The 16,145-nt window shown below is 51.5% G+C and overlaps 3 protein-coding genes across 3 annotated transcripts; 2 read left to right on the top strand and 1 right to left on the bottom strand.

The window, feature by feature from the left end:
• Positions 1-1,165: 1,165 nt before the first annotated feature.
• MRS44_016418 (uncharacterized protein) lies at positions 1,166-3,754 on the bottom strand (the record flags this gene model as incomplete). Its single annotated transcript, XM_065618025.1, has 9 exons — positions 1,166-1,204; positions 1,256-2,288; positions 2,326-2,363; positions 2,416-2,541; positions 2,607-2,703; positions 2,754-2,895; positions 2,945-2,978; positions 3,031-3,363; positions 3,425-3,754. 9 exons carry the CDS (start codon positions 3,752-3,754, stop codon positions 1,166-1,168), a joined length of 2,172 nt encoding a protein of 723 aa, XP_065474097.1.
• Positions 3,755-4,840: 1,086 nt separating this feature from the next.
• MRS44_016417 (uncharacterized protein) lies at positions 4,841-5,523 on the top strand (the record flags this gene model as incomplete). The annotated part of the gene is made up of 2 exons (XM_046282049.1): positions 4,841-5,321; positions 5,369-5,523. 2 exons carry the CDS (start codon positions 4,841-4,843, stop codon positions 5,521-5,523), a joined length of 636 nt encoding a protein of 211 aa, XP_046131006.1.
• A 2,653-nt stretch (positions 5,524-8,176) lies between these two features.
• On the top strand, positions 8,177-15,891 carry MRS44_016416 (uncharacterized protein; the record flags this gene model as incomplete). Its single annotated transcript, XM_065618024.1, has 2 exons — positions 8,177-13,881; positions 13,932-15,891. 2 exons carry the CDS (start codon positions 8,177-8,179, stop codon positions 15,889-15,891), a joined length of 7,665 nt encoding a protein of 2,554 aa, XP_065474096.1.
• Positions 15,892-16,145: the final 254 nt, after the last annotated feature.

Raw genomic sequence — 16,145 nt, 5'->3', positions numbered from 1 at the left:
CCATCATCCATTCGATCCTACAACCGTTTTTAAAGGTCAAACGGGGTTGACGTCAAGTCAGACATTTTACAGCCGAAACAAACACAATTCTAGGACTCTCTCTCTCTCTCTCTCTGTCTCCCTCTTCAGTCCTTCCCGAGGCTTCCAACTCCGTCTTCAACACTGTGTACAAAGGTCGCCTCCTTACGCAAACGCAAGCCACTCGCTGCAAAAACAGCCTGTCACGGCCCAAAGGCGCTATGGATCTGCCGCCCGGAAAAGCCTTGCACAGCGCAGGTGGCCACATTCACGCATGTCCAGGTGGCACGACTTTTAACAGCGCATTCATCGCCTGCCAGCCAGCCTCTCAATCAGCTGTGACGAACAGGCAGTGTTTAAACTCTGTTTTTTTTTTCTTTCAAGCTGAAAAAAAAGTCGACACGTCTAATCATGTTGAAATGCCTGAGAACTATTGACACTGACCCCTTCATGTGATGCATCACTTCCTTGTCGGGCATCAACCCGAGACATCGGCATTCGTACCCAGCAACCGAATTACGAGCACGACACGGCTCCTCGTTCCCGAAAGCTCACCTCGAACCTTGACAATAGCTTCTCAACGGGGGCAATTGCTTGCGACCACCGTGCAGTTTAGTCCCATCCAGAACCACACCAGCCTAGTTCTAGGCAGATCTGACAGGAAACGGCCCCAAGGAAAAAACGGACTTTGCCCTTGTCCGTGTCCGTCGTAGTCAGCAGGCGGTAAGCTTTTTGTCAGTGCGTCGTCATTGGCATGATTTGCCTGATTCACTTCAATCTCGTTTCCGGCCCCTCGGCTTCGGCTTCAACGGCATCCTTGTCGTTCGTTTGTCATGCAAACCATTTTGATACCTAGTTCACCCCAAAATTTCAGACACAAAAGCCATAAGCCGCTAGTTAAAGCTGTAAGCCCATTAATTCTCCGTGACATGACACCCCCTGGTCAACTGTGCCATCTCACTCTATCTCCATTTATGACATTCTGGATATCACATCAGCCAGAACAACAAACAGTACATATAGCGCCAGCATTCGCCGTTTCTGGTAACCTTCCGAGCAATCCGTGAAAAAAACGATAGTCGCCGACACTATCTGGTGCTATTGTGCGCCATGTGCATCAAACAACAAGATAGGCAGCAGTCTCACATCACTCATCACACGCCTTTTCGAACTCTTTCAGTATCATCTGCGTCGCACTCTTAGTAAATCTCACAGGATTCGTAGCTTCTCAACGTACCTCGAAATTAGAATCCGCCATCGACGAAAACACATGGTTCCTGTCCAACTTCAGTTTGGTCACCCGTGGGCTCTTGATGCCAAAAGCAACTCTCGCAAGGAATCGCGCATCGTCTCGGACATCAGTCGCATTGAGCACTTCTCGAATTGCTGTTCGGTTCAAGGTCTTGGGTGGCGATTGTGGCAGTTCTATAGCCTTGCCGCCGAGACAAAATGTGCAATGTCCGCACTTCTTCTTGCCATCAGGGAGGCTCATCCCGAAATGCTCGGCAATCGAAAGACCAAAGCACTTTCGCCCAGTGATGAATTTGATCACCTGCTGGATTCTTTCCAGCGCTTGCTTCTCACGCAACTGCAGACTTGCGTACACCTCGTTCGTCAAAGCATCAATCTCGGCATCAATGCTTGGCAGCTCCTTCAGGATCTTGTACTTTTGTTCCACCCCGCCAACGGTGAGTATGATGGCGCCAGAGTCGTTGAGATCGTTGAGAATTTTGACGATTTCCATACGAGATGTTCCCGTGAGTGAAGCCACTTCAGACGGGTCAATGGTATGATATTTCTTCGCCTTTCGTGCCTTTTCGAGGATAGCTTTGGCTTCGGGAGATTTGTCGTTCTTCAGGCGGGGGAAGTAACTAGGTGTCGCCTCAAACTTGTACGAGCTGTACTCCGGTGTAACTGCCCGGATAAGATTGAATCTCAGTTCCAGAGTGGCGTAGATGACACTCAACGGACTCTGGCGAATGTCGAATTCCGCCCCTTGATGGTAATGGCTTGCTTTGAACGTGTCGCCTACAGGCTTGGTAACAACCTCGGTATCAAAGATATCCGTAAGAAGGTTGTGCAAAGAGTTGCGAGAAGGCAAGTCTCCTCGCGCAAATGTCTCTTTGATGTAAAAGTCTTCGGGGCAAAGATAGAGCACGCAGTGGCTTTGTTTCCCATCACGGCCAGCTCGACCAACTTGTTGACAGTATTCTTCGACGGTATTTGGGATATCCCAGTGGACAATGTTGCGAATGTCTTCGGCCGTTAGCCTGATTCTGAAGAGTTACGAGAGTGAACCAACCTGACTTGTCGATCCCCATGCCGAAGGCAATCGTCGCAACCACCTGGACCATGTGAGATTGAGGGGAAAAAAGTCAAGAGTATATTCGAACTCACAATTTGGATTTTCGAAGCCATGAACTCGTCCTGAATCTTCTTCTTTTCTTCCACCTTCATGCCAGCATGAAAAAATTGAGAGGGGAACCCGCTCTTGGTTAGCTCATGAGCCAACGCTTCTGCTTGCTGGATAGGCTGTCAGTAAACGAATAGGCACGGCGGCAGGGCTGTACAACCCTCTGAACGGTGACATAGATGAGAGTAGAGCCTGAATGGGTTCTCAAGAACTCAAAAAGAGGCTCATATTTGTCCTGCTTCGTTGCCATGGCCTTGGCCTCCAGAATGAGACTAGAGAGGTCAGTTGTCAGATCTCAAAACCTCTTAGTCACAATACTTACTTTGGACGGTACATGGATGTCATGAATACTCCCTCCTTGGAAATGTCGAATGCCTCGCAGATATCATCAACAACAGGGGGTGTGGCTGTCGCAGTCAGACAAATGACCCGCTCGGCATGGATCTCCTTGACGAATCGAGCAACTATACTGTGTCAGTTCTCAGGTGACCAAGGGGCAGGCAAGACTCCAACCTTTCAAATAGTCTGGACGGAAAGAATGCCCCCACTGGGGATCTATTAGCTATGATGATCAGTAGTGCTGGGACAGGCAAACACACCTCTGAGATACAATGGGCTTCATCAACTCCAATGAGACGGACGCCGCCTTTGACACGCTTCATCATCTCGACAAATCCTTCGTTGTTCAGCCGCTCTGGAGCACAATACAACAGACGGAGCTTTCCCTCGCGGAGTGAATTGTTGATCCCTTGTAGTTCCTCTCGGGTCTTGGTAGAGTCGATACACTCCGCCGCGATGCCCTTCTTTTTGAGTGCGTCGACCTGGTCCTTCATCAAGGCAATGAGGGGTGAAACGACGATGCTGATTCCTGAATCATTGGGGTGCCTCTCGTTTGTTTGGCGATCGAGCTCAGGGAACGCAATTGCGGGTATCTGATGAGGAGTAAGTAGGGGTAGACCAGTGAGACTTTAGAAGAGGCATGGCAATGCTGACCTGGTAGCACAGGGACTTCCCGGCACCTGTTGGAAAGACAACGAGGGCATTCTTGCCGGACAAGATTCGATTGATGGCCGCCTTCTGTTCGTGTCTGAAGGACTTGTGCCCAAAGTTCTCAGCTAAGATCTTTTCAGCGAGACGAAGCCTCGACTGGTCCTCGGCGCTTTCGGACGCGTATCGCGCCTTTTTCGTAGGATTAAAAGCTTCCGTCCCTATTGAGTAGTCTCTTTCATGCTTCACGCCTGGCTTTTGAACAAGCTCTTCCGCGGTAACCCCGTCAAAGAGGTCGTCGCCAGAGTCGAATTCGTCATCGTCAAAAGTACTCATCTTGATGGCGCGAAGTGGCGTGGCGACGGTTCTTTTGGGACTCCAAGCTCAACGCGGACTATTGAAGCCTCTCGGGGGACTCTATTCAGCCTGAACATAAAGACTGACAATCCGAATCTGACAATGGCATGTAGGCGTGGTGTGCCGCAGACATGCGTCGTGTCAGGCTTGATGACGAAAAGGTGGAGCCAGGAGCGTGTCTGACGCCAAGTCACGTGGACGGCCCTACTGGACCAGCACGTGACAGGGTGACCAGACTCGAAGCATTCAGACAAGAACCTTCCGTTAATAGTGATTTTAGTCTCAGAGTCCATCACTGATATTGCACTTTGCGCCTGTTCTATGAAGTCTCATCGTCAGTTAGCAGCTTTGAGTCATTACTCCCTCGCTCAACCCTCAACTCATAAGATGGCTTTCCTTGGAGACCCCGAGATTTTGTAGAATAAGTGACGATGATAACTATGAGTTTAAGTACCCTAGGAAGAATAAAAGACCAATGCCTTTCTCTTCCCGTCTAAAGTCATGTTAGGCTCAACCCCTTCCCTTCAAAGCAACGTCGGTACTTGGATATTGTGTTCCCGATTTGACAAATGTTTAAATGGCGTTGAGAAAGGAGGAGCAAGACCTACTCCATCATTTAACTTTTCTTCCTTAGACCTGCAGTTTCGATAGCTATCAGATTCTCAAGTGCCTCTGTCGTATAAGACTTTAGGTTAAGGCATATTTATCGTCTAGCTGCTGTCGCACATAAGAGACAGCCCTCAAGCTTCTCTCGGAGAGCACAAGTCATGCAGCCTCTCTCAAGGCTGTTCCACCCTACGGCACATTCCCCAGTTGAATACGGTCAGTGGTAAAACCCTCCTTCACACGAGATAAAGAAGGGAAGTCATAGAAGCTCAGGGAGGTTGCGTCATTGTGAGAGTGACTGCGGGGGTGGCGTTGCGAGCTTTGATGCATAAAACCGTAAGGCACCTTGTCAGCAGATTTCCTGCAATGGTCTATGAACGTCTCGACTAATAATTTTGAAGGCATTACTGAGGATGTCTTCACGACAATCATAGCGACCCTGCGAGGCTTCTAAAAGACATGGCCGGCACCTTCGACCTCAATACCTACAGATGCACCTACCTTCCAAGCAGTCTCTGGAGGGTAGCCCATCCCGAATCCCAAGCTCGGAAAGATCCAGTCACGGGAGATGTTGTTGCACAAGATAGAACCCGCGCGATCTCCGACGAATTGAGCCTAAAGCAAGCGGCGGAGAGACACTTCAATTGGACTAACCGACAACCCAGCTGTTTCCTCTCGGTCTTCAGTTCCGACACACATGCCCGAAGATGGGCAAATCAACGCGAACGGACGCATGACCTTAACTCTATAGGTGAGGTCTATATCCAAGAGATTGATACGACAAAGCTGCCAGCCGATACGTATGTCTTCGATGCAGTCTCTCTCGCCGCCAGACTGCACATTAGCCACCAATATTCAAGCGACGAATTTATCTTCCTCCATCGCATTCCAGGTCGATCTCTTCGTCGCACACGGAGCCTGGGAGAGATTGAAGAACAAGGTACACACGGTATTGGAAATAAAGATGCTTCACTGACGGACACACAGAGGAAGAAGCTCGTCACATTGCCGCTCGTCCATTTAACCCAGACTATCACTACGTCTCCGACCTCGGCGGGTGGTATGATACTGATGAGGAGTGCGAGGAGCGCAACCGCGCGGATGATCTAATGAAAATGCTTGAGGGAGATTGGAACTGGTAGAGACAGGCTTGATGGTTAATAAACCCAAATCTGTATGGTGAGGGGCCTCCGTGCTGTTTGCGGACCGTGCCTTCATGGCCTTTCCTATGGCCGAAGCATTTGCAAGAGTTGCTTCTGTGCCTAATGGCCATGAGTTAAGTTCATTGTCTCATAAATCCTCTGGCCATCTGGGTCACGTTTACTGCGCGAGATGCCTTGCCCTTGTGGCGACGGTGAGTAGAGGGACCACCTAATTCACTCAGATCTCTTCAAAAATGACATTACAAGGCACTCGGCACTCGGTCCGTTTAGTCAATTGGGGTGCGATTGGTGTTTATAAACGTGCCTCCAGCTTGTAGCATCGACTCATCTCTTGGAGGAACCTACCCTATACCAGCTGTTCGCAAGATTAGACCTGATCCATTTTGCTCAGTGACCTTCACATGACGTGGTGAATTCACCCATACAACTATATTTTCAAATGCACAACTACTTTGAAGCTCACCGGGTATTGTTTAGTTTCGCATTTGCTCGTACTCCGGGTCTGTGAAGGCAAGCCGATTTTCCGTTGATTGGGGGTTGGTCTTATCTTTGGTATTTCCAGCCTCCTTGCTTTTACCCCATTTAAATAGGTCTCAATGTTGAGTTGGGGAAAAAGGGTGCTAGGCTGTTTTTGGCCGTTGGGCAATTTCCTGTACATAGAAAAGGGTCAGAGGCAGGTCACTTCAGATCATCATCATCACCTTCGTCACGGTCAAGAGAAAAGGCAGCTTTTGGGCTCTTTCCTAGGCCAAATCTTCATTGCTATTAATTTATTAATTGCCCTTGCTATTTTATATTGTATTTGCCTCACCGAGAAGTGTGTGAGATCCCTCTTTTGAAACCTCCCAGAAAATCTAGAAGGCGTTTTCCCTCTGGCTGTGGTTGGGTGTGTTCTGTGTCTCCAACAAAATATCTATTGTAGATAGCTTACTATTAACTGCAGGAAAAACAGAAATTCTCTTTAAACGATCATCTATCACCGGGTTGAAATGGAAGATGCCGCGCATAAAATGAAATGTGATTGAGAAAGGCGGCAGTAGAGGATAGCCTAGAATTGAACCGAGTACATCATGTTAGGGGTTAAGAGAAACAAAATAATAGTAGATGCACTAACAGAACTCATGGAAAGGCGAGAATTTGCTGTAAAGAGCAAGAATGGTTGGCATCTTGCTTTCCATAAGGGCATTCAACAGACCAGACCCTTCGACCAAGCTTGGGCTACAGGGGCACACCTCGATCCCCACAACATATACCCACGATATCAGCTGATAAGCAAGGCTCGAATGGATTGCCTTTCTCGGTGACGATCAAATGTGGTTCATGCACTCATATTGAAAAGCTTGACCAGACAACGGTAGGTAATCGATGATCAATCTGTTCTAGACTCTTGGCAGGGCTGGAGCCGCGCTCTGATTCTTAGACCTGATGGCCTCTGCAAATCTGTCAAATGGGCATCGTATGCCTTGGGTGTCTTGACAACATGTTCACACTTCCGAAATTTCTCCATGCCGATTATCACAGACCAGCTGTTCTTCCAGAGTTGCCGACTTGATCAGGACCATGGATCTGTTACTGGCGGAAGAATCAGATCCCACCAATAAAAGCGAGCTGTTGAGCCAGGGGCTCCATCCAATCACTTATCGCGTCGATGTCTCATCAAGCCACAGGAGTTCGACTCAATCAAACGGAACATCCCGAGCCAATCCAGCATCGAACTAGTGAGACGCCGTGACCATGTCCACGTGTCGGTCAAGTGTCACAATAAGTCTAAAACGCCATGGGTAGTCGCCATTTTGTCTGCCGATGTCGCCGGCGCGAAGCCCCTGTCGGCAGAGTCTTTTTCGTCATCAGCTGCCAGCTGATACTATCAGACTGTTCGGAGTGCTGTGTAGCATAGTTCTAGATCTCGCTTCGACCGAATATCGTCATGCGCCTTGAAAAGACAGAGCCTGGAGCTGAAAAAGTCTGCGGCCTCCAGGGGCTGGACCGTGTCCCGGCAGTCTGTCACGGTAGTGTACCCGAACTCAGGAGCCTTATCATGACGCCAGGGCCGTTAGGTTTGCAACCGCTATCTCAAAGTCGTCGTCATCTGTGAAATTTAATTGGTCTCCGTCCAAAGAATAGAGCCATTCTGGTGAGGGCGTTCAGCTTCTAGTCATCAAGCCTACACCCAATCTGGAATCCAACGCCGCGCCGTCGACGCCTGGCCAGATTTTCCCGGGACTAACAGGTTGTACGGCCGAGACTTGGCACTTTCGGCTCTCAGGTCCGTGTTGACTCGACTCGGTTTATGTCTCATTCGCCCGTTCCCTGTGCAAGAACTTTCAGGCGGGGTTGGTGAAATCGATAGTTTCGTTTTTAGCTGTAGTCGCTTCCTTTTTGTATAACAAACTCTCACCGGGAGAACCGAGATCTCGAACGTCAGAGGCGACAATTCAGGTGGAGAGCTGAACTTTGGGGGTAGGCGTGATGCATGGGCAGATTCGTAAGCTTTCAAGATAATAGATGATCATCATCTCCCCCCATTAACCGTGGGTCGTTGTCTACGTCGCTGCTGCTTTCCGTTTCTCTTTTCTTTCGTGTTGGATCGAATCAACACGGACAACGTCAGGTTACTGACCATCGGCAAACCATGGCCAGACTGTCTTGGCTACTGCTCCCGCTGCTCTGCGGGAGCAGCCTTGCAAAAGAAGGTTCAGTTGTTCCTGATTTCGTTCACTCTTCGTCCAGCCATTCCGCTCGTTTCACTTCCCCTACTTTCGTTCTTGACGCTCCTTTGGATACTCATCTTGCCCCTGACACCCTCCCTTTTGTTGATACCAATCTGTTCCCTCGAGAGGCCGATGCACCTCATTGGCCACGAGATGACCCGTCCGATTGGGTCGAGAAGCGGGAGGTCGATACTGTTACATCGACCTCCACTGCCATCAACCCACTCCTCAGGGGATGCAGGCCGCGGCTGAACAGGCTCTCATCCTCTGATTCGTCTTTCACTACGGCTACCTCGGTTGTCTCGTCGGATACTCGACAGGCCCAGTCGACAGTCGCATCCACCACGACTCAATCTTCGTCGGATGTCGACCAGTCCACTACGCAAAGCACCCAATCTTCTGATACATCGCTTACTGTTGGCGACACCACTTCAACGGAGCCAACGAGCAGTCAGACATCCTCCTTCGAATTACCATCCTCAACGACCTCGACTGAAGCTGTGACTTCTCTCTCAGCATCGACAGAGTCTAGCGTTGATACTGCTTCAAGCTGGACTACGACCGCTCAAACTTCGACTCAAACAACTGATGCCGACACATCCACGACTTCAGGATCAGTCTCTGAGGAGAGCAGCACGACACTGACCAGCGAGACTGGTGCTACAACCTCGTCTCAGTCGGAAACCTTTTCAACTGGCTCCACCACGGACCAATCCTCTTCAGTCGGGACCACCACCACCCAGGAGTCATCCAGCGAGACCAGCGCCACGGAATCAGCCTCTGAGGCTAGTTCAACACAATCTCTTGTGTCGTCTAGCACAGAGTCAACCCAGTCGGAAACGTCATCGTCAACGGACCTCCTCTCTACCACATCCACCTTCCCTACATCTTCTGGCCAGACCACTTCAGAGAGTGTTGCTTCAACATCGACTGACTCCCATCTAGTGCTTACAGTCGCCGCCGACGGAAGCGGAGACTTCACCGCCATCAATGAGGCCATCAAGACTGCCCAAGCGAGGGGATACCCCACTGTCACCGTCCTTGCTGGCACCTACACCGAGAACGTGGTGATTGCTGCTACGCCCACTGTCACTGTTATTGGAGAGGTTTCCAAGAAGCGCGACTACACCTCTAACAGCGTCGTCATCGAGAATGGCGGCGGTGACAACCCGGCCTTGTCCTTTTCGGTAGCCAACAATGCTGGTACGACTTGGAAGAACATCAAGTTCTCCAACTCACAGGCTGGAGGTGCCGGAGGAGCAGTGTTCCTTCGGGGCTCCAAGAACGCTTTCTACGGCTGTCAGTTTGTCGCTGCCGGCATTGCCGCCATCACGGGCAGCTGGTCATCCGCCATTGTGGCCGACTCGTACATTGAGGCCCAGGACAAGGTCATCTACAACACGCCATCTCTTTACATCTACGGATCCACCATCACGGCCACCAACAGCAATGGAGTCTTGGTGTACAATAAGGGTGGCTTGGCCGGCCCGACTAGCTCGACCATGTACAACTCTACCATTGTCTTTGACACGTCCAGCGTCATCCGGAAGAGCGGACTTACCAACACCAAGGTCTACCTCGCCGCGGCTAACGGAGACGGTTCGGTTGTTGTTTACCGAGACTCCAGCCTGGCTGGTTTCTTGGCTGCTACTGGTGTCTACGTCGACTCCAAGACGCAGTCAACTGCCAACAAATACATCGAGTTCGGAACTACCGGTGACGGTAGTTACCCGAACCATGTTACCGATCGGAAGAAGTACGTCTCTTGGGTTACCAAGGTTGATGAGCTTGCACCTTATGACATCTCTGCCTTCTTCAAGAACGTCAACCCTTCCGTTGCTGTCTCCAACACTGACTGGATCGACTCTGGTGTCCTAGCTGCCATCAAGGCTAGCAATGCCAAGGATGTTTCAACACCGGAAACGACCTCATCCACCAGCATTGAGACAACATCTACAACTGCCGTTGAATCGACCTCAACAGCCGCTGAGTCTACGACCGCGTCATCCGAGTCCGCCGCGACTTCCACTGCTGAGAGCCACGAGACTTCAACCACTGAGGCAACTTCATCAGCTGCAGCCACAACTTCGACTTCCGCGTGTGCCTTGCCCTCATCTGTGCCAAGCACGGCCGTAGTCGTTGGTCCCGAAGGCAACAAGTGTGCTTCTTACAACAGCATTGCCTCAGCTGCTGCGGCTCTCCCCAACGATGCCACCACCCAGTACATCTACATCCTGGCTGGCACCTACAACGAGAAGGTTTCCATCTCTCGCACTGGCGCTACCATCATTCGTGGCCAGAGTACTGATGGCTCCTCATCCAAGAACAACCGCGTCACCATCTCGGCTAAGAACGGTGTCCCTTCCAGCAACGGTGGTTCCTCTGGAACCGCTACCTTCTCCGCCAACAAGTACGAGGCCAAGCTGGTGTCCTTCTACAACATCAACTTTGAGAACTCGTTTGATGCCACCACCAACTACGTCGCTCTGGCCGTCTACGCAAAGGGTACCAAGGTGGCTTTCTACGGCTGCAACATTGCGTCGTCTCAAGGAACTCTGTATCTCGACTATGGCAACTTCTTCTTCAGTCACTCTCGCATTGAGGGAACGACAGACTTTGTCTGGGGACAGGGCGCTGGTTACATTTACAACTCTGTCATTGTGACCAAGGGAACGACTACCAGCCAGACGATTGCCGCTCATAAGTTCCAAAGCTCATACGGAGGATCTCGTCTGGTGTTTGATCTCTGTGCTGTCGTGCCTTCTGATAGCTCGGTCCCCGAAGGATCTACCTACCTGGGCCGAGACTACAGTACCAAGGCCAATGTTGCTTTTGTCAACTCGTATCTCGATGGTCATATTGCATCTGCTGGATGGAAGATTTCGTCGCCTTCCACCTTCACTGGTTCGTTCGTTGAGGGAAACAACACAGGTCCAGGATATGAGTCCTCGGCTCGTGCTTCAGCTGTCACTGTTACGGATGATACGTCCTCCTACAAGGTCGCCAGCATTCTCGGAGATGACTCTTGGCTTGACAAGGATGCTATCGCGCCATTCGCTGGCTGGCCTAAGTCTGTCTATGGATCGGAAGATGTTTCCAGCAGCACCACCACTTCTGCCGCCACTTCTGCTTCCGAGACAGCCTCCAGCACCTCAAGCGCCTCGATCGCTGGATCAACCTTGACTGTTGCCCCTTCGCCAACTGGAAATGAATTCTCGACTGTCGCCTCTGCCGTTGCTGCCATCCCCAATGATGGCGAAGATTACACCATCTACATCAAGGCTGGATCTTACAACGAGCAGCTTACCCTCACGCGAACCAGCGGTCACATCACTCTCCGCGGTGAGACAAGCTTTGAGAACGACTTTACCCAGAACAAGGTTCTCATCTGGTTCAAGCTGGGTTACTCGACCAGCGCCTCCAGGAACGAGGAGACTCCCATCATCTTCTGGAAGAACACACAGAACGCAGGACTCTCGCTGTACAACCTCAACTTCACCAACACCTACCCCCAGACGAGCAGCACGGCAGCTTTGGCTGGTGACTTCTTTGGCACCAACATGGCGGCCTACGGCTGTGCATTCAAGGGTTTCCAGGACACTCTCCTTGTGAACCAGGGTGTGCAGGTCTTCAGCAACAGCTACATTGAGGGTAGTGTCGATTTCATCTGGGGTTACAGCAAAGCCTACTTCCATCAGTGCTACATTGCTTCCAACACACCAAACGCCTATATCACTGCTCAGAACCGCAAGACCTCATCTTGGGCTGGTGGTTTCATCTTTGATACTTGCTTGGTCACCTACACTGATAGCTACGGCTCTTCTTTTGGATCGACTTCTCTTGGTCGCCCCTGGTCGCAGTATGCGCTCGTCGTCTACAAGAACTCGTACCTTGACAAGCACATTTCCGCTGCTGGCTGGGCAGTCTGGTCGTCTAGCACCCCTCAGACTTCAGATGTCCTCTTTGGCGAGTTCAACAACACTGGTCCCGGAAACTGGACTTCGTCTCGTGCAAGCTTTGCAAAGGAGCTTACCGAGTCTGAGGTCGCGCCCTACTCTCTGGGTTCCTTCATTGGTAGCACCAGCTGGCTCGACATGAAGGCGTACAACTATGCTCCCAGCTATACCATTGGCGACTCGACTTCATCTTCAACCACGACCCCGACTGAGACAGCATCCTCATTCCCCTTCCATCTCACCGATGGCACTGCTCCTCCCAAGGGTGCTGTCATTGTCTCGGTGAATGGAGAGAAGGAGGGATCTTACTCAAGCGTGACGGATGCCCTGGCTAGCCTTCCCAAGGACTCGACAGACCAAGTCATCTTCGTCTATCCCGGTACTTATGAGGAGCAAGTCCCCGCCATCAACCGTCCTGGCCCTGTCACCATCATCGGATACACCGAGACCGAGCCTGGCAAGACCTACAGCAGCAACCAAGTCACCATCACCCAAGCCAAGGGTCTCTCTGTTGCGGGCACCATTCCTGCTGGTCGAAGCAACGCTGATACCGCCACCATCGCCACCGCAAGCACCAAGATTGCCTTCTACAACGTCAAGTTCATCAACACGGACAACCTGGACGGCTCCACTCCTAGCTACGTTGCTCTGGCTGCCAGTGTCTATGGCAACAAGATTGGTTTCTACGGCTGCTCTTTCGTCGGCTGGCAAGACACTCTTCTCAACGGCGCTACAGATGGTTACCAGTACTACGAGAGCTGCTACATTGAGGGTGCCATTGACTTTATCTGGGGTTACAGCAAGGCTTACTTCAAGGGATGTACCCTTGCAGCCAAGCGAGCCAAGTCGGCCATCACGGCGCAGAGCCGAAAGAGCGACGCGGCCATCGGAGGTTACATCTTTGACCAGTGTCTCTTCACCGAAGCTGCCTCGGCCACTGTTGATCTTCAGGGACAGGTCTACCTTGGACGACCTTACTCTGCGTATGCCTTGGTGGTGGTCAAGAACAGTTATCTGGACAGCATCATTCAGCCTGCCGGTTGGAAGATCTGGTCTACTACTGATCCTCGAACTGACCATATCACCTTTGCTGAATATGCTAACGAAGGTCCTGGTAGCTGGGAGAAGAACACGGCTGCTCGAGAGGGCTTTGGATATGCCACGCTTCTGACCAGCGACTCGTACTCCCTCACATCCGTCATGGACAGCACTGACTGGATCGACAAGACCTTCTGGGACTCAATTACCACGCCTCAGCCAGCCACCACGGTTGAACCCACCCCTGGCAGCACCGTATACAGTGGCACAACCCCCCCTGCTGGCGCGTACATCGTCTCGAAGGATGCCATTGACGGAGTCACTACCTATGCGACCATTCAGGAAGCCATAAACGCTCTTCCCGCCTCCAGCAAGATCACTCCCACTGTCTTCATCTACCCTGGCACATACACGGAGCAGATTGTCCTCGCGAGAGCCGGAACAACCATCTTCCTTGGATACTCCGAGTCGCCTGACGACTACTCCAAGAACCAGGTTACAATCACCTATGACAAGGGTATCGACACTCAGGCTGACGCCTCCAACTCGGATTCCGCTACCTTCTATGCCACTGGCAACTATTTCCAGGCTGTCAACATCAACTTCAAGAACACTTTCGGCACGACCAGCAAGTAAGTGGCTCGTCTCTTTCTCTCGAGATCAATGACTGACTTTCTCTTAGCTATGCCAGTCTTGGCTTCGGTGTCAAGAGCAGCAAGTATGCCTCGCTCTATGGCTGCCAGGTCTATGGCAACCAGGATGCTCTCCTCATCAACGGCTTCTTCTTTGCCTACAACTCGTACTTCGAGGGTAACATCGACATGATCTGGGGCTCTGGAGCGGGTTACTTCCTCAAGTCGACCATCTCACCCAACCGGAACGGTATCGCCTTGACTGCCCACAAGAGAACGGACACCACTACGCCCGCTGGTTTCGTCTTTGACCAGTGCACAATCACTCCTGCCAACGGTGCCTCGTACTCGACCATTTACCTTGGTCGACCATGGAACCAGTATGCTCGTGTCGCCTACGTCGAGTCCGACCTCGGCTCCTGTATCCCTGCTGTTGGATGGGATGACTGGACGAACGCCGACCCCAGAACCGGCAACGTCATCTTTGGAGAGTATGAAAACACTGGTGCTGGATCTTCCACCAGCAAGCGTGCCTCGTTTGCCAAGCAATTGTCTGGCGAGGATGCTGCTCAGTTCGAGTTGGGCACTTTCTTCGCTGCGACGGCCTGGATCAACTCGACTCTCGTGTCTGCCACACCCTTCGTTGCAGGCGCTATCCCTACTGGAACGTCAAGCTATACTACCGTCTACACCACTCAGACAGTCACCTCGTCTCAGACACTCTTCGCCACCGTCACAGCCTCTGACAAGACTGTCACCAGCAAGTCTACCTCTGTCATCGATGTCGGAACCACCATCACGCCTGATCCTACGACCAAGACGACTGTGGAGAAGACAACGATCACGCAGACCTCCAAGACAACCGAGGCTGACGAGCTCATCACCTCCAAGTCGACTAAGACTGTTGACGTTGGCACCACCATCACCCCCGCCGCTGTCACCAAGACTTCAACTAATGTCATTGAGTCGACTATCACGTCTTGGGTCACCACCACTGCCAAGGCTGTGACGACGACTGTGACAACTACCGGCGCTACTGTGACTCCCAAGTCAGTTACGTCCAAGGAGACTGTCTTGACCACTACTTTTGCCACCAAGACGTCAACCCCCAAGGCTGTCACTGTTTCCAGCACCAAGACTGTCACATCTGGAAACGGTGGAGTCACGACCACCTCGTTGAAGGCGACTACCGTCTACTCGACAGTTGTGACCACCTCGACTGAGACCACGAGCAAGAAGACGACGATTACTTGTATTCCCACTAACAAGCGTCGTGATCTGGATGGTCTTGTGGCTGTGGCAACGATCAAGCCTAGGGCTGCAGTCGTCTATGGTAACCCGGCCATCGATCTTGCCGCCGGTCTTACACACCGTGACTTCATCGAGCTTCAAGTTCGCGCTGCTGGTCTAGTTACGGTCACGTCGACAGTTGTTACGACCTATACGACTAATGTCAAGACGTCGACTGCGACTGTCCCCGGAAGCACCACCACGACGCTGAGCATCACGACCAAGACGACAGGCAAGACGTCTACACTCAAGCCTGTTACCGTCTCGGAAACGACCACCTCTGTGGCCACCAAGTACACCACAGTTACGATCCCTGGCTCTAGCTCGACCACCACGATTGTAACGACTCAGACGACTGGAAAGACCACGACTCTCAAGGCTTCCACCACCACTGTTGTGCAAGATTCCACCTCCGTCGTCACCGTCAAGAAGACGACTACCCTCCCCGCCAAGACTGTGACTGCCTACAAGACGGCGACCACCACGCTCGCGACAGGAACTGTCAAGGTCACGACCACAAGCACCGCCAAGAAGACGTCCACCATCACACTTCCCGCCGAGACAGTGACGAGCTGGTCTACCGTCAAGACCACACTGACTCCTTCGAGCACGGTAACCTTGAGGAGCACGGTCTCCAAGACTACGACATCGACGGTGAAGGCGACGACGACCAAGTGGGTGACTTCGACAAGCAAGGGTGCTGCTGCCTGTACCAATTAGGAAAGGAAGTAGATTAATCTTCGTCACTTGTTTCTATAGTTAAGAAGCAAACTTTAATAAATACCCTTTTTGCTCAGGTCTAATATTCTATCCGAGCACATAATAACGTTCGTCGTGTTCAGTTGACACTGTATAGCTGTATAATCCCTGTTTCTGCATAGATCATCGCTGCTAACACGTAATGCAACCTTGCCTCAGTACAAGGGCTTGAAAGTTTAACTGGCTGACATGACACATAGATAGACACCGTGTTC

The sequence above is a fragment of the Fusarium solani genome (assembly GCF_023522795.1).
Source record: "Fusarium solani strain SB1 chromosome Unknown bctg00000012, whole genome shotgun sequence".
Classification (NCBI taxonomy): Eukaryota; Fungi; Ascomycota; class Sordariomycetes; order Hypocreales; family Nectriaceae; genus Fusarium; species Fusarium solani.
This window is presented reverse-complemented; position numbering and strand designations above follow the sequence as displayed.